Below are 23,997 nucleotides of genomic sequence, written 5' to 3'. Positions count from 1 at the left end.
CATTGCCTGAAGATCAGAGTACAGAGCTAGCCACACTAGTTAGCCACAGAGGCCAGGCCGTGGTGTCACACACCTGTAATCCCAGCACCTCAGGAGACAGAGACTAACAGATCTCTGTTAGTTCAAGGCCACCCTGGGCTACACAAAATTAATCTAGTCTAAAAGAGAAACAGCCAAGCAGTGGTGGCTCACGCCTTTAATTCCAGCACTAAGAAGGTGGAGACAGAAAGGGATATGGCTGGGTGGAGAGAGGAATATAAGGCTGGAAGAGACAGGAGCTCAGTGCAGTCTGGGCAGTCTGAGGAGCAGTCGGTCTGAGGATGCATCTGAGGACAGGATCACCTCTTTGGTCTGAGCATTGGTAAAGATAAGAACTCTAATGGCCGGCTGCTCTGCTTCCCTGATCCTTCAGCTTTCACTCTCTGACAGCTGACTGAGTTTTTATTATTAAGACCAAAGAAAATTTGTGGACTCAAGGAATTCCTACTTAAACCAGTGATTCTCAACCTTCTTAATTTTGTGACCCTTTAATACAGTTCCCCAAGTCATGACCCCTACCATAAAATTATTTCATTGCTACTTCATAACTGTAATTTGTTACTGTTATGAATCATAATGTAAATATTTGATGTGCAGGCTATCTGATGTGTGACCTCCAAAGGTGTCAAGACCCACAGGTTGAGAACTGGAGGTGTGTATGAAATGAGCAGGGAAATGCTCTAACAAGTGATGGAAAACATGTGCCACCACTCAGGAAGGAACTTAGTGCCAAAATATAACTTGAGAGTCGTCTCTCCAGAGTGGATAGTCAGGTTGGGCCAAGTGACAGCACAGGGAGGGAAACAGGTCCTTCAGAACTCATCACTGTGTGTGGTGTGTGGAGAGCAGGACTACCTTCCCAAAACTCCATAGCAGCTCCAGAGGAGACTGAAGAGCAGGCAAAGGTAACCAGGCTCAGAGGATCAAGGGTTAAGGGAGATTCAGGGAAGGGCAGCTTAAGCCTTAACACCAGTGGTTAGCATGCAACAGCCATGGTGCCTGGGGAAAGAGGCAGAAAGATCCAGCAGAGAGCATTACTCTTGACCTTGTAGGTGCAAGGCCCCCAGAGGAAATGTCATCGAGGAAGCATGACAACAATGACAAGGAGAGAGATTAAAGCATGCCAGGTCCAAGATATGAGCTTCTTTTTCCTTTTAATAAGCTTCTTGGGGGAAGATGGCTGAGAGAAGAGGGGGGAGGCAGGGATAGAAGGTAACCCTGAAGGAGGCCTGAGAGATCAAATTTGAGGTCATGACCTGTTCACATTTGGAATTTAAGTCCTGAGCTAGGCAGGAGGACCAGTCGTGGAAAATCCTTCGGAGGGATCCACCCTGAAGCCCCAAGAATCAGGTCATGCAGCAGGAAGAAGACTGAAAGGTGGAGGCGCAAACCTTTGAAGAAATCCAGAGTTAAAGGTCAAGCAGGCAGCAGAGAGGTAGCAACTAACCAATGAGTTGTTATGGAGAGGCCCAGACAAGCTGGTGAGCCTGAAAGATGAGGCTAAAGGAAGATGGCCTACAGGGATAAGGCTTGTTCTTCAGGACAGACTTGAATAATCAAGCTAAAGTCTATTAAGCCACACATCAAATGCATGACTTCTCGCTGATGCTGCTCTTCAACTTTGAAACATTTTAATTAAACCAACATGGAAATGTTGTAGATATCAGAAGAGCAGGAGTGTTATTAATTGAGGAAGCAAGTCAGCTAGTCCCTTTATCCTCACAGATCATTTCCTCCTTGGTTCCAGGCTCAGTGACAGGCATTCCTACATCTCTCCATGATAAGGGTCCTGGATTTCAAACCCCAGTTTTGTTGTGTATCCTGTCACAGGCCTCTTTCTTATCTCTTGGGCTCTTTTGAAACAAGCAGTTATCAGATCAACATTTAGCATACTGGCCTTAGTTGGATAGGTAATTTCCACCCTGACTCATGACTTCTAAGAATTCAAGCCAAAATTCCAGACTGGCTTTTAGCAATAAATACTGTGATTAGTGTCTAACCAAGCGAGCTAACATTTTGCTTGGAGAAAACAGTTTCCCAAACAAATGTCTTTCAAATAAGGACAATTTCATGGTGTCCGTTCCCACCACGATGCTTCCCAGTGCTTAGGAAGAACCAGTGTATTGAATGAGAAACTTCTCAGAGCCTTTAGAATCTAGTTTTCTCTGGGGTTTTATTTCTGCTATAGAAGCTGCCATCTTGCAGGAATATTTGGGGTCTCACTCAAGCTTTATGGTAGTCCTTCTGAGCCTTCTTCCAGTTACTGTTTATAAATGTATTTACCAGTGTGTATATAGTGTCTGTGTGTATATGTGTGTGTATGTGTGTATCTCTGTGTGTATATATCTGTGTCTGTGTGTATATATATATATATATATACATATATATATGTATGTATGTGTATATCTGTGTGGTATGTGTGTGCATGTATGTGTGAGGGGGTGTCTGTATGTGTGATGTGTGTGTTTGGGGGGTGTCTGTGTATGTGAGGTATGTGTGTCTCTGTGTGTGGTGACTGTGTGTGTGTGTGTCTGTGAGGGGGCGTCTGTGTATCTATCTGTGTATGTCTGTGTGGTGTGCATGGTGTGTGTTTGTGTGTGTGTGTGTGTGTGTGTGTGTGTATGTGTGTAGGATGGGGAAGAAAACATTGTGTGTCTTGCTTTACCCCTCTCTGCCTTATTCCCTTGAGACAGAGTATCTCACTGAATCCAGAGCTATGCAGGTGGGTTTTGTTTTGTTGTTGTTTTGAGGCTGGGGGAGTGGTTTTTTTGCTTTGTTTTGTTTTATGTTTTTTTAAGTCTAGAGGCAGAGCTGGGCATTGTGGTGCATGCCTTTAATCCCAGGAGGAATTTTGAGAGTTCCAGGCCAGCCTGGTCTACATAGTAGATTCCAGGGTAGCTACATAATGAGGCCACGTTGAAAGAAATAAAGAGGGAAAGAGGGAGGGAGAGGGAAAGAACCTACAGACAGCACACCTCTTTATTGCTGCACCTGGGATGGGCCATATCCAATGTCTTGACAATAAGTGTCATACCTTGTCTTTGGCCCAGTGCTAAATAAGAGAAATTAAGGCCTGTGATGGAAGTTTGGAGTGAGGGAGCCCGGAGGCATTCCTAATGTCTACTTCAGAGCTGAGCTAAAAGCTGAAATTTTACGTCAAGAGCAGTCACTAAAGATTTTTCAAGTCTGAGGAAAAAGTAAAGTCAGGAACTGAGAGGAGAAAGCATATGCAGGATTTTTGCCAAGCAGGTTGCTATAAGTGTGTGTGTGTGTGTGTGTGTGTGTGTGTGTGTGTGTGTGTTGTGTGCATGCATGTGTGGGCATGTTTACACCCAAGCACATGACAACCTTCTCCACAGAGGTTTTAAAGTAACCACATAATTCTGTCCACATCTAGACCGAGGGGCCCTCCACACTGCCCTGAACTCTGGCCTGAATCCTCAGCACTGTGGCAGCACCTCCTGCCCTGTGGTCGCCAGGCTGCACACAACTGTGCCTGGGTGGCCCTGGAGTGCTGCCATGTCAAACACCGGCACTAACCAGAGGTTTTGAGTTCTGTGAGGTCCTGTCACCAGCCTACAGTGGACAGCACAGTTCATGGGTGGCTCTGAGGCCTAGTGTAAGGACGGCTAAAGGGGGCTTTGGGTGACATTCCCAGCCTCCGTGGCTAGGGCACACTGCTCTACTTTAAACTCAGACCCTTCACCTAAAATAAGAATTGGAATGAGAGGGCTGAGGGAATACATGTGTGGTTGTACTTTGTAAACCATTAAAGGCCACACAACGGAAAAGGGAAGAGTCTACAGGCTTTACTAATTGGACTTTCTGGTTATTGTTAGGCCTTAGTCAGAAACTATCCAAATTCAAGATTGGAGGGCAAAGAATTTAGCAGACCTACCTGTGTGGTAAACACACGAGGGCCTTGGACTGCAGCAATGGAAATAATGTGGAGAACAGCAAGGGGGAAGCCGCCAGTCTCCACAGGCAGAGCCCCAGGTGCCCTGAAGCAGAGGGTGCTCCCAGGAAGCACAGGGGTAATCAGTGGGAGGCGAAGATTGGGGGGGGGGTGAAGCCGTCTACTGCCTTAGCAGATAGAGGGCAGATTCTTTCTGTGCCATCCCGTAGTGGGAGGAAGAGGCCTCAATGGGCACTCACAAGGTAGAGATCTCGGATCTCTTGGCCCTATGGGGTTTAACTCCAAGTTGGAATCACCTTGGAAACTTTTCCACCCCCAGTTGCCCAGCCTGCACCCCCAGATTAATTAAATCAGAATCTCTGGGGATGGGGTCCAAGCTTTTGTACATGTATTTTTACATCTCACCAGACACTCACCGTGGCCAGACTGCTCTAAGAAGCAATGGCCTGCTTAAGGTGTGGTTGTGCGTGACTGAGAAAAGGGTTAAGCTGCTGGAGATGGAAGGAGCCATTCAGAGTCAGGGTGGATGAAACCTGGTGATGAGGAATTTGAGCCTTGCATGTATTGACACACCAAAGCAAATGGTCCTCAAGTTTCTTCCCTTGAGGTAGGCATGCTGAATCAGTTCTCTGATGTGGAAGTTTCCAAATTTCTTTAGCTCCAAGGAATGAGTTATTTAAATATATATGTATGTAGGTATGTATGTATGCATATGTATCTATATATCTATATGTCTATGTAGACATATAGATATATAGATATAGATATATAAATAACAAAAAACGGCATCCCTACCCCCACTCCATTTCACCTCTTCTCCATGATGACCTATAAGGACATTGCATGGAAATCTGGAAACTTAATGAAAATTTCACAAACCCTGAGGGACGAAGCTTTGAAAACCACCAAGGAAGCAAATGAGTTTTCACAGAGATGAACACTGTACTCGGCCACTTATTGCTGGAATCTTGATTATTTTGGTGAACTGAAATAGCCAATCCCAAGTGGAGGAGAGCCAAGATAAATGACTGCAGAACTGAGCTGCTTGTTAGCTGGGAACATAAGTGGTGTCAGCTGGATTGTGGCTGACCCAGTGCCTTAGAAATTAGACCCGGGTCGGTCTCTGCTGTTGATCCCACATAAGACATAAGAGCTGCCCTTTCGAGCTCACTGTGTGTTACAGAAAGAACTCTGCAAGGCCCTTTGCTTGAAAGTCTCCATGATTCAATCCACAGGCTGGGTGTTCCCTGGGTTGAGCTATGCAGTGTGCAGGGCAGACCTTGGTCCCAAGCATTCTCTGGTAGAATATTTTACACCATTATGTCTCACAACCTTCTATATCACACGGACTCCACGCCAAAGCCATAGCTCATATGTTAGGAACATGAAAGGAAGAAATCAGAGGCAAAGACGTAATAAGGTTGATTCGCAGTTCTGCTCTTAGCCTGCTGTGTAGATGCCAACAGTTGTTGGTCGTGTCACCCTCCTTTCCAAAATGAGGTTCTTGTCAGGCATCTTATTGCATTTCTGTAAACCCAGCACTCAGGAGGCAGAGGCAGGGGAGGTGTGGATTTGAAGCCTGCCTGCGCTGTGTTTCAAGAATCTATATGAGTGTCTCAACACACACACACACACACACACACACACACACACACACACACACACACTGGAACTTTCTGTGCTATTACTTGATGTATGGGATCATTGTGAGAGGCAAAGCCATATCCTCTTAAGTTCTATAAAACATGTGGTTATTGAAAACAAGAAGTATAACACTGGGAGGATTTCAGTGTACACTTATGTAATATGTATGACAAACATAATATAAATAAGAGACCAAGGGACTTAAATTGGTGCTTTGGTTTCAGATTTTTAATGGACTGTTCACCACAGTTTTAGGTTCACAGAAAAAAGAAAAAAAAAGAATAGAAGGAAAAGAGACTTCCCATATATCCCCATCCATCACATGCCACATGCATAGATCTCCCTCTGCTGGTGTGTGTGTGTGTGTGTGTGTGTGTGCGCGCGCGCGCGTGCGCGCGCGCACCTGCCTGTGGGGAGTGTGTAGGTATGCATGCGTGTATGCCTGTATGTGGTCAGTTAAGGTAAACCTTAACTGTCATTTCTTGGGTGCTGTTCACCTTAGAGTCTCTTGTTGACCTGCTGGCCAGTGAACTCCAGGTATCCACCTACCTGCCTTCCTAGTACTGGGGTTATAGTGCACATCACCATCTCTGACTGTCTTTTCTTTTTGACATGGGTTCTGAGGGGTTATATTCAGGTCATGTTTGCCTCCGCCACCCTCCCCATTGTCATCTCTAACACATATTTTACTAGCAGTGGTGAATACAAACTCCAAGTAGACTACAGCAAGTTAGGTTTCAATGATATAATCTCCAGATAATAGTAAAAAAAAATTACAACCCAAAATCTGGTAGATAAATTATATAGAATATTATTTAAAAATTCAAATCTCAAGGAAGAAAAGGAGAGGACAGGGAAATAAGAAGCAGAGGAGATAACACTACTAAAATAAGACCAAAACTTACCATCAATATACATTGTCTAGCATCCACAGATAAAGAACCATGTCATGGGAACAGACTGAAAAAGAAAGCCCAATGTGCTGCCTACAAGAAGCCCACTCTAGACAAAATGATATACACAAATTAAAAGTTAAAGGACAAAGCCTGATGGTGATAGCACATGCCTTTAATACCAGCACTCAGAGGCAGAGGCAGGCAAATTCCTGTGAGTTCAAGTCCACCCAGCCTGGTTTACATGGTGAGTTCCAAACTAAGGCTACATAGTTAAGACAACATCTTGGGGAGCTGGGGAAGAGACAAACAAGCAAACAAACAAACAAAAGCCAGCATATGCTGATGGAGAAACAGAACTATGCACATGCGTACTTGAAGACTTTATTACCCCTCAAGGTAATTGATTTAAAAACCGGGTAATCGGACCTGTGCCAGTCCCTATGAAACAGCAGTAGAAAACATATTCTTTTTGAGTGCCTGTGAAGTGGTCACCAAGATAAACCATGCCCTGGGATATAACATACTTTAACAAATTTACTGTAATTACAACCATATAAACAGGCGTTTTTCCAAACAATAGAATTTAAATGAAAATCAGTAACAGGAAACTGGAAGCTTCTCAAGTATTTAGAGTTGAACAATACATGGGAATGAAACAACAAACTTCTAAATAATCAGCCAATTAAACACGAAATCTTTCACAGGGTGGATGAGATAGCTCGGTGCTTGCCTCTATGCCTGACAATCTGAATCCAATCCGCAGGTCCAACATGGTAGAAGGAAACAATGGAATCTCACAAATTGTCTTCTGACCTACGTGTACACACACACACACACACACACACACACACACACACACACACACACGGGAAAAACAAAATGATTTATTCAATGTGGATGGCTGGATGGCCCCTGAAAACATGAAAGAAGACAATGATCAAAAGCCACATGGTTGTTTATAAGAAATGCCTATAGACTAGATTAGTATTTACCAAGGGGTGGAGAAGCAAAACTAGAGTATTCATGAATATGAGATTTCCATCAGCAGCAAACCACATTCTGCTCCAGCTCACTCTGTACTGGAAGTTCTAGCAGAAAGAAAAAGAACTCAAGGGTAAATGGGCTGTAAAGAAAAGCATAAAGCATGATTGTCTGCCAGGTAGACAGAGAACGTATAGAGGACAGTTGGGCAGCAGCCTGCATGAAGGCTGGAAAGGATTTTACTACCTGATAGTAACACAAGGGAATTTGGGAGGGAACTAAGACTATACAATTGTAAAACGCCGAGTTCATAGCTATGAAAGTCGAAGTAACTCTTGAATCAACATAATGTAATATTTATCCTTAATGCTACAGTCGGTAAGGAGGCAACTCAGCCAGGCCAACTGGCAGGTTTGGTTTAATGAGATTAGGTAACTGGAGTGAACAATAGCTGGAAGAATCTTTCTCTGAGAACCCTGCCTCCCATGCTGGGAAGGCAGCCCACGTGGTCTTCTTGCCATTTCTTCCTTGCTCTGGGGCTGTGCAGGGGCTGTACTCTGGCCCCTGGGCTCTGCCCTCCTGGATTTCTCGGTTCTTCTTACTCATTTGTGCTCTTTGTGTCCTCCAGGCAGAGGTCACGCGGTCCTCTGCCCCCCCCCGCCCCTCCCTATGCTGCCATTGTTCCTTTTAGCAGCTCTCACCTGTTGGGGTTCTGAAAATAGAGAGCTGCGCTTACAGCATCTCCCAGAGTCTTCTGTGTCGTAATGCCATGCTCAAGTGTGTCCCACGTGGCATATTTATTTGCTAGGATTCGGTTAGACTCCAGTGTTGCAGTATTTTGCAGTCCATTCCCATTGCTGGGACCACCAGCACATCATTATCAGGGAAGAATCAATGCACTAACTACTATGACCTTCGGAACCAATCTGGATGTCAAAGTAGAGTTTAGATATTCAATGTCCCATCCTGCCCCTACCTCAGATACATCTATTTCTAGTTTCAGCCAAGCTGGAAAGAGGCCATTCAGCCATCTTCACTGCCCATGGGAAATGACTGGAGATCTTATATCAAAGGGAATCGTTGATGCTTCAGTGGGCCTAACCACTTCAAGGCTTTGTAGATGAATTCGATATGAATCCTAGAAAGATTTGTATTTGACAACATTTCAGAGTCTGGGAGAAACTGATCTGGCCACTTGCCTGCGCATTCCTTATCATATTTCCTTATTTCAGTGTTAAACAGAGTGGGCCCTAGAGAAAGTAGGGCGGGGCTGTGGAGATGGCTCATTGGGTAAAGCACCTGCCACACAAGCATGAGGACCTGAGTTCTGATCCCAAAACCCACATTAAAAAAGCAGGACATGGAGCTGGAGGAGATGACTTAAGTTAAGAGCATATACTGCTCTTGCAGAGGACCCAAGTTCAGTTCTCAGCACCCATGTGGAGTGGCTCACCGCCACCTGTAACTCCAGCTCCAGCGGGACTTGACACTTCTGTCCTCCTTGGACACCAGTACCACCCCTCACAGAGACATGTTTTTTTTTAAAAAAAAATAATAAAAATAAATTGGGCAGTGGTGGTGCTGGCCTTTAATCCCAGCACTTGGGAGGCAGAGGTAGAGGAGGATCTCTGTGAGTTCCAGGCCAGCCTGGTCTACAAGAGCTAGTTCCAGGACATGCTCCAAAGCCACAGAGAAACCCTATCTCAAAAAAACCAATAATAATAGTAATAATAATAATAAATCATTATTTTTGAAAGCTGGGTGTGGTAATGAGTGCATCTATAATCCAAGCATTCCTACAGGGAGATGGGAGGCACAGACAGGAGACTCCCAGGAAGTTCATGGGCCAGCTAGCCCAGCGTGCACAGTGGTGAAACAACAAGACCCCATTTCAGACAAGATGGGAGGCAAAGACCAGCAGCTAGTCTCTCTGGCTCTCTCTCTCTCTCTCTCTCTCTCTCTCTCTCTCTCTCTCTCTCTCTCTCTCTCTCTCTCTCTCACACACACACACACACACACACACACACACACATCAAAAGAAAAAACAACCTTCATGTTGAGCCTCGATGCCTAGTGCATGTGTTGGGATGTTTTGGAGTCTTTGAGACAAAAATGCCTCTCTCACAGGAGTAAGTTCTTACACTGGTTCCTGCAGGGACAAACTGTCCTGAAGGGAGCTTCACACACACACACACACACACACACACACACACACACACACACACACCCCAAGTCTTTCACACACACTCCCTCCTAGTGGTTTTCCATCACACTTGGGATATAGCCAAGGGACCCTTTGCAGACACCAACACCATGCTATGTGACCTTTTCAGCCACCATATCGTGAACTGGATAAGCCTCTCTTCTTTATATATCACCCAGCATCATGTACTTTATTGCAGCAACACAAAATGGACTGTGGCAGGAGACTTCAGGTGGACACTTAGCATTTTTATCTCTAGCAAGTTCCCAGGTGGTGCTGATGCTGCTGGTCCAGGAATCAGGCCTTGGGAACCATGGTCTCTGCAACTGTACCACTCATCACTTGTTTCTCAGTACTCAAGTTTAGGAACAGCCCCAGTTTGGGTTAATTCCATTCTGGCACTCTGCCTTGCATTGCTTAACCCAATCTGGAAGGGGAAAGGAAGTATAAGTATAAAAGTAAATAAATAAATGTCTATATTCTTGTTCTCAAAATGGTAAAGTGGTTATTTACTAATATCATGTTTATATTAATAGTTAGATATCATCTTCCTAATATTTTTCATTTTAATTCATGTCCATTTGGTTCTAAAAACAAAGTTTTAAATTGTTACTATGAAATGATACATGATACACACACACACACACACACACACACACACACACACACACAAATATCAGAAAGTAGAAGGTTTGGTCTCAGGAGGCCAAAGCAGGCCAATCTCTGTGAGTCTGAGGCCAGCCTGGTCTACAAAGTGAGTTCCAGGACAGCCAGGGCTGTTACACAGAGAAACCCTGTCTCTAAAAAAACAAACAAACAAACAAGCAAACAAAAAAGAAAGTAAAAGGTCTGGGAAGCAACTAGAGATGTCATAGGAAACAAGACCAGGCGCATGCTGGGGGATGGGAATGTGAGATTCCAGCACACTGCTTTTCTCATTTTTAACATGGCTAAATTTTCCATTAAAACATCATGAACTACAGTAATGTTATGAACTTACAGCAGTGTTACTTTTATCACTGAGGAGAGTGCACATGTCCCAGCATGTGTGTAGAAGTTAGAGGACAACTTTGTGAAGTCAGTTCTTCCCTTACAGCTCTACATGGGATTCTGAGAACTGAGCCCAAATCACCAGGCTTGCCAGCAAGCATCGTTTAGCCACTTAGCCTTCTTGCCAGCCCTGAAGGCTCATTCTGAGTTCCCATGTAGACTAGAGATAAGCTCACTACTGTGCAGATTCTCCAGTATGTCCCCAGTGGCCTTGGAAAATTAACATTTACCTGTGTGTAGGCATCAGCTCAGTGGTGTTCTAACACACCCACACATGTGCTTCAAACCTTGTATAGTATCTTCCTGGTGTAATTTTAGTTTTGGTGTGATTATTGTCAAAAGCAAGGTCCCACCTGTGGTGGTTTGAATAAGAATGCCCCCCATATGCTCAGATATTTGATTGCTTAGGGAGTGGCACTATTTGAAGGGATGAGGAGGTCTAGCCTTGTTGGAGGAGGCATGTCACTGGGGATGAGCTTTGGGGTTTCAAAAGCACAAGCCAGTCCTAGTGTCTCTTTCCTCCTACTGCCTGTGGATCTAGAACCAGAACTCTCTGATATCCTGTCTGCCTGCATACCACCATACTCCCCGCCATGATGACAATGGACTGAACCTCTGAAACTGTAAGCCAGCCCCAACTACATGCTTTCCTTTTATAAGAATTGCTGTGGTCATGGTGTCCCTTCAGAACAATAGAACAATGATTAAAACACTACTTATTTGGCTCAGAAGTGGGTAAACCATTATATTCAAACATAAGCTTCAACCATCTGTTTTAGTCACCAATTTTTGTATTTAAAAAAAAAAAGGTACCCAAATCATCAGTATTGAGTAACCTTTGGAAAAATTGCTTAGAATAAATATGGAATTAGTATCGCCATGTGTTTATATGCATGCTATAAAAGATGTACTTGGAGTGGAAGCATCGTGTGTGTGTGTGTGTGTGTGTGTGTGTGTGTGTGTGTGTGTGTGTTTTGCTGTCTAATGACTTGTGCTTTAAAGGGGAAAAGGAGGAGACCAATGTGACAGCAGATTTCAGGAGACAGTGGTAGAGTGTCTGGCCAAGGGGAAGAAACAAGAGTCAAAAAGGTTGCCAGAATTTGAACCTGTGTAATGGGATGGTATTTTTTTTTTAAATATGGGCATCAAGAAGTGGACTAGTATCACTAGAGTTGAGTTTCTGCAGAGTGTGTATGAGTGGAGCAGGTATGTGCAGAGTGTGTATGTGTGGAGCAGGTATGTGCAGAGTGGGTATGTGCAGAGTGGGTATGTACTGAGTGGGTATGTGCAGAGAGGGTGTGTGCAGAGTGGGTTTTGCAGAGTGGGTATTGCAGAGTGGGTATGTGCAGACTGGGTATGTGCAGACTGGGTATGTACAGAGTGGGTATGTACAGAGTGGGTATGTGCAGAGTGGGTATGTGTAGAGTAGGTATTACAGAGTGGTTATGTGCAGACTGGGTATGTACAGAGTGGGTATGTGCAGAGTGGGTATGTGTAGAGTGGGTATTACAGAGTGGGTATGTGCAGAGAGGGTATTGCAGAGTGGGTATGTGTAGAGTGGGTATTGCAGAGTGGGTATGTGTAGAGTAGGTATTACAGAGTGGTTATGTGCAGACTGGGTATGTACAGAGTGGGTATGTGCAGACTGGGTATTGCAGAGAGGGTATTGCAGAGTGGGTAAGAGCAGAATGGGTAAGGACAGACTGAGTAAGGTCAGCGTAAGGGCAGGGCTTGTCTTGAGCTGGATCTGAGAATGGGGGAGATACACCAGATGCCTAGGACATGGGAAGGGACTTGAACTTTATGCATGTCCACTCCATGTTGTATTGGTGCCAGGACTCTTGTGGCACATGAAGTCCCAGGGTTTGCCTTTTCTTTACTTCCCCCCACTACTTTTTTGCCTGGCTTCTTTTCTGACAAGCTATAACCTGGTTCCATTTCATGTGTTATTTGAGGCTGGACAACACAGATAAACTCTTTTAAGTCATTAAGGATTCAAAGGAAATTTGGAGTCAGAATCAATCAAATGTTCTCGTATTTTACAGAATGATAATTACCAATACTTAGCTACAGTTTAGCAACAAAATAAGAACAAAGCTGTGGTGTTTCCCTTCTTTGAGCCTCAAACCTGTGATCGTGGAGTGCCCAGAGGGTGCCAGCCTTCTTGCTCAAAGGCTGTCTGGTTTCTGGTCCAAGTGTGATTACTAGGTATGCTGAGAACACACGGGTTTGAATCTGTCCCAAAGCAGAACACCAAAGTGAATGTGAACAGAGGGATTGCCAAGTTTGTGCGCTTCTCTAACAAGGGCCATCATGTGGATATTCTGTCACACCGGTCTGCCTCAGAAGGTCAGAAGGTATACCCGATTTTTGTTTTGCTAACAGAATTTGCGATCATCTTTGCACATGTCTACCAACTACCTGAGGGAAGGAGGATTGTTTTAACATTGGAGTTCTTTTTTTATTTATTTGTATATGGTGTGTGTGTGTGTGTGTGTGTGTGTGTGTGTGTGTAGGCCAGATGTTGATGGTGGCTATCTTAATCACCACAGCTTTCTTTTTGAAAGAGTCTCTCTCATTGGACTTGGCATTCACCAGGTCAGCTAGATTGTCCAACAAGCTCCAGGAGTCTTCTTATCTCTGTCCCTTTAACCCAGTTCACAACTTGGGTCACAGATATGTGCCACCGTGCCAGTTTTTATGTAGGTTCTGGATATCTGAACTCCTGTTCTCATGCTTGCCTGGCAAACATTTTACCCACTAAGCCACCTCCCCAGTTCCTAAACATGAAAATTCATCAGGAGGACATCAAGATGTAACAAGACTTCTTGACAATCTGAAGAATACTTTCTTAGTTAGGGCTGGAGCTGTTTACAGGCACATAATGTGTGGCTGCTACTATTCTCTCCATGCATGGCCAGGTGAGGCTCTGTCTGGAGCTCTGTCAGAAGCAGCCACAAGGAATCATGACCATATTGCTAAAGGTCTGATAGGTCCGTTTCAATTAGTTGCTACTGCATGGTGGAAGGGCCATCCAAACCTTCAGAAGGGACGTGGTGGGAACGGCAGTCATGGTAAAAAAAGACTCCAGATCAGCTGTCCTTGATTCCCCATGTGGAGTAATTCAGATACTGCTGAGAGTCCAGAGAATTACCTCTTCCTCCATATAAAACCTTAGTCTCAAAAACAAACAAACAAATAAAAAACCTTAGCCAGAAACCACCCCAATTCAGAGCTTTTGATGTCATAAATGGGAGAAGCTGACAGGGGTGAGGGGGTACTAAACACTGCGGGGGGGGGGGGTTCTGCTGGTGCTGAGTCCTGTGTATTTAAATTTTTAAATATTTACACTTTAATGAATACATGTGTAATGAATTTTAAATGATAATGAAAGTACAAAAGGAGGCACTGAGCATCATGGCACATGCCTTTAATCCTACCACTGGCCTGGAGAGGCAGGAGGATCTCTGTGAGTTCAAGGCAAATCTGGTCTAGGTAGCAAGTAGCAGGCCAGCTAGGGCTACATAAAGAGACCCTGTCTTGAAAAGGGGTGAGTAAAAATGGAAACCAAAAGTCTTCTTTCTCTTCTCCCACATTCACCCATATCCAGTTCCTGTCCCGATGCTGACAGGCAAGTGACTGCTGTTCTAAATAGTTTTGTGTGCATTTATATACATATATGTGTGTAAGTTTCACTGACAAACATGATAAATCAAATAACATCACACAGGTCTTCATTTCTGTTTTGATTTTTGCTTTATTTGGGTTTTTTGTTTGTCTGTCTGTTTGTTTATTGAGACAGGGTTTCTCTGTGTAGCCCTGGCTACCCTGAAACTCACTGTGTAGACCAGGCTGGCCTCTAATTCAGAGACCCGCCTGCCTCTGCCCCCTGAGTGCTGGGATTAAAAGTGTGTGCCACCATCACCTGGCTATTTTATAAATATCATTTTAAAATCCCTGGACTGGAGCATGGCTCAGTGCAAAGCACTTGCCACATAAGCATGATCCCCAGAACTACAAAAATCCAGGTGTGGTAACACATCTGTGACTCCAGCGTTCCTACAGCAAGATGGGAGGTGGACACATGAGACTCCCTAGAAGCTCATGGACCAGATAGCCTGGTGAATACAGTGGTAATGAGATCCTATGTGAAACAAAGTGGAAGGTGGGGACCCCCATGCTCTCTGACTTACACAAGTACACCATGGCACACACAAGCACCTGAGTGCACACATGCATTAACACTCCATACATACACATTTTTTTCTTTTCCTTTTGGTTTTTCTACACAGGGTTTCGCTGTGTAACAGCTCTAGCTGTCCTGGAACTTGCTCAGTAAACTAGGCTAGCCTCTAACTCACAGAGATCCACCTGCCTCTGCTTCCCAAGTGCTGGGATTAAAGGCATGTGCTACCATCGCCCTGCCAGGGGCCAACACCTATTTTTTAAATAAATCATGGAGTTCTCTCCTACACCCACACTGCTCTCATTCAGTCTGGGGCATTGGAGCATCCATCGTGTGGACAGCAGCATTATAATTTACTTAAGCAATCTCTTCTGATAAATATGAAGATAGTTTGTGTACTTGGGGAACACCACAAACACTTTTGTCTACTTCCAGAAATCGATTGCTCAGGTACTTTTCCAGAAGTAGAATTCTTTAACCAAAGTGCACATGGGGTTTTAACAGTGGGATCAAACTGCCCTCCAGTGTGGCAGAGTCAAGTTAAAATCTCATCAGCTGCACTGTGTGCTTACTTGCTTACTTTGTACCTAGTGATGTTGGTTATATTGAACTTTTTATGTTAATCCAATATAGTGAGTCAAAAATAACTCAGAGTGGTTTGGGTTTGTGTTAGAAGTTGACAGAACACTTCAGTTGCTTATGGCATACTTGAACTTGATTCTCTGTGAGTCACCTGTCTGTTATTGTTATTCTTTCCCTCCCCCCTCCACCTTTTTTTTTTCTTTTCCTCTCCAGTATTCTCTATGTAGTTAGCTGGGCTGCAGCCTCGAGCTGGGCTGTGAGTTATCATCAGCAAGCATCTTGGCCTTTTGGGGTCTTAGTGGGAGACAAATGATGGATGGAGGAGGCCTTGCAGGAAGGCTTTGTGTCTCATAGTGCACTCGAGGGAAGAAACAGGCTGGACTGGGCAGAGGACTTTCCAGAGGAAACCAGCATAAGGAATGAGTAAGGCTCTGGTGTGGCATACCTTTAACACTGGAGGCAGAGGCAGGCGGATCTCTGAGTTTTGAGCCAGCCTGATCTACAGAGTGAGTTCCAAGACAGCCAGGGCTACACAGAGAAACCCTGTCTTGAAAAAAAAAAAACAAAAGATTTAGAGGTGAGGGGACGTTTCTGGATGGAGGGATAGCATTGCAGAGATGTTGTAAGATGAGCAGTTGTTACCCAGGAGCAGGCTTATCGACACGGAAGCAGTAGTGACATCCACTTGAATTTCTTTCAATGGACTGTTGAGAGCAGAAGCTAAAGGAAACCCTGTCTTAACCATTCAGAGAAATGAACTTTCTTTGTTTTAGTTATTTTCTTTTCAGCATATTTTCATGAGTTTCATGTGAGTTACTCATAGAGACCAGAAGAGGGAGCCAGTGTTACACCTGGTTATGAGCTACCCGGTATGATTGCTGGAAACAAAACCCAAGCCCTCTGGAAGAGTAGCAGGCAGGCTTTGTTAACTGCTGAGCTATCTCTCCAGCCCCAAGTGTGCTTCTTCTCTAAAAGTTCATTTCGCGTGTATTTGATCTGTGCACCATGCACAAGACTGGTACCTGCCAAAGAGGCCAAAGAGAGCATCGCATCCACTGGGAGCATCATGTGGGTGCTGGGAATTGAACCCTGGTCCTCTGCCAGGGCAGCAAGTGTTCTTAACTGCTGATCCATCTCTCCAGACCCCTAAGTGTGCTGCTGCTTCTCCTTCTTCTTCTTTTCCTTCTCCTTCTTCTTCTAAGACAGAATCTCAGGTACTACCCTACTGACTTCAAATTCACCAGGTAACCAAGGATGACTGCAATTCTGATCCTCTTGCCTCTACTCCCAAGTGCTGGCATCCAGGATGAGCTGCCCAGTCCCAATTTTATGCAGTGTTGGAGGTAGAACTTAGGCTTCTTGCAATGCCATGTAGGCACGCTACCCACTGAGCTGTCTGTACCGTCAGCCTCTAAGCCTAAATGTCTAAGGTGCTCAATGTGCTCTCCTTTAGTTCCTGCCCTTGGTTTTTGCTACTCCAGTCAGGCTGGGGTGTACAGGGTGGGGGGTGCCTAAGTATGGAGACCCTTATGTCCCTTCACGGAGCTTCTGGCTATGAAGGCCTAGTCTCTGGGAAAGCTAGCTACAAGCGCACTGCTAAAAATGGGTACAGGAACAAAAGTTCTTATACTAAAAATAAGCAGAATCTCGGCTTTGCAGAATGTGGTAAGATGGGCCATGGGTGTGACCCTTATTGAAACTGGGTGATAGATAATTACAGTGGGTGTTACTAACAGTTCCTGTCTAACTTTGTTTATAGCTATATTTTCCATAATGGAGTTTTAAAAGTTAAGTCAATTTGTTCTGTAAAGTGAAGGCACAAAGAGATGGAGGTCTACTATGTTTGTGGTGTTTAAAATGGAGATGCCCTTTTGTCTAAACATCTGTATTAATTTTTGTAGAATACCTTTTTATTTATTCTTTGACAGTCCCATACATGTATTCTGAATCTTGAGGTACCCTCTGCAGCACACCTGCCACTCTCTCCAGACAGTCATCAACATGTCCCCTGCCACCTTCATGTCCATCTCTGTTACTGATGTAGCCTATTGAGTCCAGTTAGCGCTCCCTTGCTGGCTTGGTGTTGTCCAGGCAAGCAGAGCTTCAGTGAGTGCTAGGGCCCATATAGAATCAGTGTCCCTCAGAGCACCTGTTGCCTGCACCCTGAGAGAATGTAGGGCCAGTGTTAACATGCCTTCCTGTTTTACAAAAAAGGCCAGGACTCTCGATTTTTTCATGTGAACTCTCCCAGTTCTTAAATTTAGGCTTCGTTGTATTAAAACAAAACAAAAAGATAAACACTACGAAAGCCAAACTAAGACCATCCATAGGCTGTCGGAAGCGGTCTTTGTGAGGCTGCAATTGGAACCAGCCGAGTGGCCCCAAGTTCATAGCTGAGTGGGGGGTGTGTGGATGAGGGAAAGCTATAGACAATAAAGAAAAGACAGAGACACAAAATAAAAGTCAGGAGGGCAAATCAGTCAATACTGAAATGCCACAGAGTTTATTTTTCACCACTCTTACATACCTGATCCAAAAAGGGGAACACAGTATCATGTATACAGAACAAACAGACTTTTCTTCCTCACTTATTCTCAGGGTTCAGTAACCACACCTTAGCTCCAACTTCTTGTTCCCTAGCCTTGAGGTCAGGAGTAGCCACACCTCAGATTCAGGTCTGCTGTTATTTAGGATAACATAGCCAAACATCCTACTGTAGCTACACCTTTGACCTTTAGGTCTTATGACTTGCTGAGGACAATTTTGAACTCTGTCCTTGTGCCAAGATCGAGTGCAGCCATCTCTATGGGCACCCACACTAGGCCCAAATCAGCATGTGGGCTGGAGTCTACAGCCCCTTACCTTTGCAGTGACACAAGTACATAAAGTAGTTTCTATCCCTCATGACTAATTCTTCCCTTACTGTCTTTTCCCGTCTCACATCCTTTTCTCCCAGTCACTCCCAGTCACCCATCTTTGTTTGTTTGCTTTTCCCAAATCCACATGGAAGGTAATGATTGAGGTGAAGGAGTGATCAAGCCAGAGGATCATTAGATGGATGGTTGGTTTGGGGTACTCATATTGCTTTCTTGTGCACACCCTGAGCTCACCAGACACACCGTCACATTTGTCTCCACAGCCTTGCGAAGTCGCTCTGGCCGCTCCATCATCAATGGGAACTGGGCAATCGATCGCCCGGGCAAGTATGAGGGTGGAGGAACGATGTTCACCTACAAGCGACCGAATGAGATCTCCAGCACTGCTGGAGAGTCCTTTCTGGCCGAAGGTCCCACCAATGAGATCCTGGATGTCTATGTGAGTTTGGGTGTTTGGGGGTGCCCTCTGGATTTGGGATCCTATGGCTTCCAAGAAACACACTCTGAACAAATAAACAACTTGCCTTTGCCCAGGCTGGATAAACTCGTTTGAGTGAAGCCTGTCTGAGGGACCCCCTTTCAATGTTTGGCGTGTTGGTCTTTGACATTTACCCCTGAATGTATAAGACTCCCAGAAATCATAAAGTCTACCAGGTGCTTCATTACCCTCAGAGTTTATGGACCCAGTAAAACCAATTTTACTTGTTGAACCAAATCAGAGGCAAACAAATGCCTGTTTCACAAGCCCTGGAGCTCCTCCAGGCTCTTTCCTCTCAGTGCTAATTTGGCATGTTTTCTTTTATGGCAGAAGAAAGAAAATGCCAAGTGCAAAGCAACCCACTCCAGGCCCAACCTTCTCAGCTCTATCAAGGCAAATAGAGAAGGAACACTCCAGGTGACCCCGGCAGAAATGATGGAGCTGCACCACAATGCCCTGCTTCCCACAGACGGGCCTGTGATCACTTTAGCTGAAGCCAGAATATTAATATTAAATTGGCCAAGAGTTGTTTCTAATGGTCTTTCTAAGAAAGCTACCAGAGGGGCCTGGGGAGCTCACTCTGTCTATAAAGTGCCTGTCTTACAAACATGAGAACCTGAGTTCCAGCCTTAACACCCATGGTAAAAGATGGGTGTGGTGCCACACGCCTGTAATTCCAGAACTGTGGAGGCAGCCAGCCTAGCCCAATGGGTGAACCCCAGGTCCTAGTCAGAGACCCCGCCTCAAACAGCATGGGAGTCTACTCCTGTAGAGTTATGACCTTGACCTTTGACCTCCACATGCACACATACACATGTGCACACACACATGAAGCCACCAGAATCCAGTCTTCTGAAAAGATGAGAAACTAAAGGGTGACAAGAAACAAACACTTAAAATAAATACACAGATGCCTACTGTTCCCAGAGCCACGCTGGTCTCCAAAATTTGCTGTGTCAGGGTTCGAAATAACATTCATTGTGATTGCTTTCTCAGACTCTACAGTTCTGGTTTGTTCCTCTTAGGAGATAGTAGGCTAAAAGTTACAAAAGATGCCTTGTTTTAGTTAATTTGGGGTTTTTTTGTGAGTTTTCCACTTGGTTGGTTGGCTTTGGGTAAATTTGAATGGTATCAGAGGTGAAGGCTCTGTAGTGAAAGCCTCCTGTGGGTGGTCTAGGAAAGGTAGCCAACAATAATCCCATAAACAGCAAAAGCCTTCAGTGGCCAAATCCAGTGTTTGTTCACACAGAGAGGCACAGGAGAGTGCAGGAGAAACCCGTGTACAAAGGGAATTGAGGGGCTTGGGGTTGACAGCAAGGGCCTGCAGTCGCATGGACGTGCCCCTCAGGGGTCCAGTGCTCAGTGCCGTGTTTCGGCAATGTCAGTGAGTTGGTCTTGGCTTGTGGTATGAGGAGCTGAGTGCCTCTCACATCTGCAGGCCTCTGGGTGAGTGATGGGGGAGCCTGTTTCACTAGTAGGGAGAAAGGCAATGCAGACAGGGCCCCAGTGCAGACGTGACTCAGGGGTACGTGCAGGCTAACAAGACTTCAAAGTCTGTCATTCTTCTCTCTCTTCCTGATGAAGTAATTAAAATTAGGCATGTAGAGACTGACCCTGGGTTGCAAAAGCCAGTCAGCAAGAACCACTTTACGGAGCAGAAATATCAGCAAGACAGTGTCCCCTTGCTTGCCTCCCAATTATATTGTAGGCTTTAGTGCTGTTGCTCCAATCCACCCATCCCCCTGCCTTCTACCATAACAGCTGTGGACAAGGGAGGGTGGTAGGCAGGGGTTAGTTCTGTTGACCTTCCTCACTTCCTTGTTCCTCTGCAGCCCACACAGCTTCCTGCTGGCCATCCTACTGACTTTTAATTTTTATTGTTTGTTTGTTTTTGTCATTGTCTCCTCAAAAAATATGACCCAGAAAGACATATATTTTTTGTATGTGAGGGTTTTTTTATGTTTTTTGTTTTTATTTATTTGGGGTTTTGTTGTTGTTTGTTTGGTCTGGGTTTTGGTTTTCCACTCCATTTCATTATATTTCAAGGCCTGGGGGGGGGAGGGGGAGTTGACCTTAGCCAGCCAACCTTAGCCTATAGAACATTAACGGGCCCCTGATTTTCTAGGCTAATCCTGCCCAGGAGATCTGGTCCTTGTTTTGCTTGACTCTGTGTCACCACCTAGTGCTCAGACAGGTTCCTCTGCAGTGTGAGGAGCTTAGGACATTCAGAGGCCACAGATCCAAGCCCTGGCTGAGACTGGCTGCCAGCCACAGGTCCTCCTACTGTAGACCCTGTCCAGTTTGTAAAACCTTCACTTTTATCTTGAAAAAATCTTGGCCATTCACTCATTTTTCTTCTGATTCATGAACACATGAAGTCTTGAATTCTTCAAAAGCAGCCCACAAGAAGCCACTGGAAGTAACTTCGTCCAACATGCCACAGGGTTATTACTGTCACTAGATGAGAATTTGCACATTTAATTACAGTAGCACTTGTGTTATTGAGACTCAAGCCAGCAGAGAATCAGGGTGTTTGGGGGTTGTGGTGACTTTGACTTTGTGTCCTCAGATGATACACCAGCAGCCCAACCCAGGCGTCCACTACGAGTATGTGATCATGGGGAACAATGTCATCAGCCCACAGGTGCCACCCCACAGGAGACCAGGTAGAGGCCCTTGTCTACACCAAGTATTCCGAGTCACTTTCTCTTAAAGCATTCTCTCTCTCTCTCTCTCTCTCTCTCTCTCTCTCTCTCTCTCTCTCTCTCTCGTGTGTGTGTGTGTGTGTGTGTGTGTGTGTGTGTGTGTGTGTGTGTGTGTCCCTCTCTCTCATTGTGCCCTAACAATGCAGAGAAATCCTGTGGATACATATTTCAGAACATGCTTTGCCATGTGAGCCTCACTGATTGGCTTAGGATCAAGCGAATGAAATGTCCTAAATTAGACACCCTGATTCTGCATCTGAGATGATTACGTTGGCTTCCTGTTGCTGCCCTAGCAAATGACCTTCTAACCAGTACCTTAGATTAAGATGCAGATAGTTGTCTTACAGTTTGAAGGTCAGAGTCAGAGGTCTGAATTTGGTTTCATGAGGCCAAGACCAAGGTGCCCCAGGAAGAACCCATTCCTCTCCTGTTTTAGCCTCCATGGTCTCTGATTCTTTCCTCCACCTCCAAAGCTAACACAGTGCGCACCTCATGTCTCACTCCCATTGGGCTTCATCTGCTATATCATCTCTCATTCTCAGGTACCCTTTTTTTTCTTTTTTTCCTTTTTAAGGACCCCTGAAGATACCTCTGGCCATGGTACTCTGTGCCTTCTGCCCACCTAAAAGGCTCTAAAAGTAGTATCAGGGCTATATACCCAGCAAGGAAAGGACCAGAGTTCAGATCTCCAGAACCAACTTAATTGGCAGGTGGGCGTGGCAGCCCCCTGCAGTCTCAGCACTCAGAAGGCAGGCTGGCTAGATTGTCTGCAACAGGGAGCTCTGGGTTTAGCTGAGAGACCTCGCCTTGAATACCGTAGAGAGCAATCAAGCAAGACTGTTGATTTTCACCTCAGGCCTCCTCATGCATGTGTGCATTCACATATGTGGAAACACATGTACACATATGTACACATGCATACACAAAGAGAAAAATAATAACATAAATTAAAACGATAACAACAAAAAAAAAAGCATGAGCCTTCAACTCCGTTTTCCTCCCAGGGAGGAGCGCTCTCTCTCTCTCTCTCTCTCTCTCTCTCTCTCTCTCTCTCTCTCTCTCTCTCACCAGTGAGATGAATTCTGCCCTGCCCTTTTTCTATTCAAATACAGTCTCTCTGCAGATAATATATCTACATACAAAATAACATTGTCTTCAGTTAGTCAACTCAAATCCAACCTGAACATTATCCTTTTTTTAAAGTCAGCAGAAGATTCCCTCTCAGTCACTGCAGAGGCTAAACACGTATGACAGGTTCCCATGTACACACATACATGCAGCAAGTAATAAGGAAAGGCCCTGGGATCTAGTATGGGCAAAAGCACCACCTGGACCCAATACCTACCCACCCCCACCCCACCCCACCCCACCCTGTCTCTCTGCACTGACTCCACTGAGGTGCTCATAGGAGGACTCTCATGGAACCCTCCAGATTATGGTGGAACTGAGAGCCAACCTCCAATCTCACCCCAGATGTGGTCTGCTCCAAGGACATTATGTAGTGAGTCTCAGGGTCCTTGGTGCTCAGTAAATGCAAAGCTTCAGGCTCTGCCAGAGCTTTCAGACAGCTCTGTCTAAAGAGGCCGTCTCCCTCATTCCCTCCCCTTGCCTTACTCCACTGATGCTTCCGGGAACTCTGCTCCATCCTTCCAGAGAACCCAGGTTCTCACTGTACCAAGGGAGAGTGATCCTCCTCAAACTGAACAGTTTTCATTTTATCTGTTGAAATGAAAATAAGCAAGGAAATCTAAGAGCATAGATACTTCTTCAGACTTGAAGAGGAAGGGAAACACAGATATGCCATCTCTCAAAACTGACCTACCACATCTGCACACGCGTGCCTGTGTGTATGCAAACCCAAACCTATGCATTTTTGTTCACCAAACAACACATCAGTCATGCTGCTGTATTAGAGCATATGTATGTTGCATTCTTTTCTATTCCACCTCATAACTGTGCTTTGGTGTTATTTAATTTTTACTGTTAGTACACATTGAAATCTTGTTATCTTGCTATTTCAAAGAATACTTTAGTATCCGTATTTCTTTTTTAATTTTTAATGATTTAGTTTTATTTTATATACATTGGTATTTTGCCTGCCTCTGTGTCTATGTGGGGGTATCAAACCCCCTGGAACTGGAGCTACAGACCGTTGTGAGCTGCCATGTGGGTGCCGGGAATTGAACCCCCAGTCCTCTGGAAGAGCAGCCAGTGCTCTTAACAGCTGAGCCACTTCTCCAGCCCCTAGTAACCATATTTCTATGCACAGGCCTTAAGTAAAAGAATAAGAATGTGTGACAGCAAATATTCTAGAAGGTACATAAGTAGATCAAAGAGTGCGTGCATTTAAAGTTTGGAGCATATGCTCCAAACTGCTCTCCAAAAGTTGGCACCTATTTGCAAGCTCATGAGTAGTGGAAAGGGGGGATTTTACCTTTCAG

At 44.9% G+C, this 23,997-nt stretch overlaps 2 protein-coding genes across 2 annotated transcripts in view; one reads left to right on the top strand and one right to left on the bottom strand.

Annotated features, from left to right (window-relative positions):
• The window catches only part of LOC127231843 (leukotriene A-4 hydrolase-like), an 820,404-nt gene that overhangs the window by 664,851 nt on the left and 131,556 nt on the right, over positions 1-23,997 (bottom strand).
• The window catches only part of Thsd4 (thrombospondin type 1 domain containing 4), a 522,646-nt gene that overhangs the window by 479,159 nt on the left and 19,490 nt on the right, over positions 1-23,997 (top strand). Inside the window, exons 9-10 of the mRNA XM_051197674.1 lie at positions 18,637-18,812; positions 21,421-21,517. Coding sequence (XP_051053631.1) covers positions 18,637-18,812; positions 21,421-21,517 — 273 coding nt within the window. The remainder of the gene's footprint in view (positions 1-18,636; positions 18,813-21,420; positions 21,518-23,997) is intronic.

The sequence above is a fragment of the Phodopus roborovskii genome, unplaced genomic scaffold (assembly GCF_943737965.1).
Source record: "Phodopus roborovskii unplaced genomic scaffold, PHOROB, whole genome shotgun sequence".
Classification (NCBI taxonomy): Eukaryota; Metazoa; Chordata; class Mammalia; order Rodentia; family Cricetidae; genus Phodopus; species Phodopus roborovskii.
Note: the sequence above shows the minus strand (reverse complement) of the source record. Positions and strands in the feature narration are given on the sequence as shown.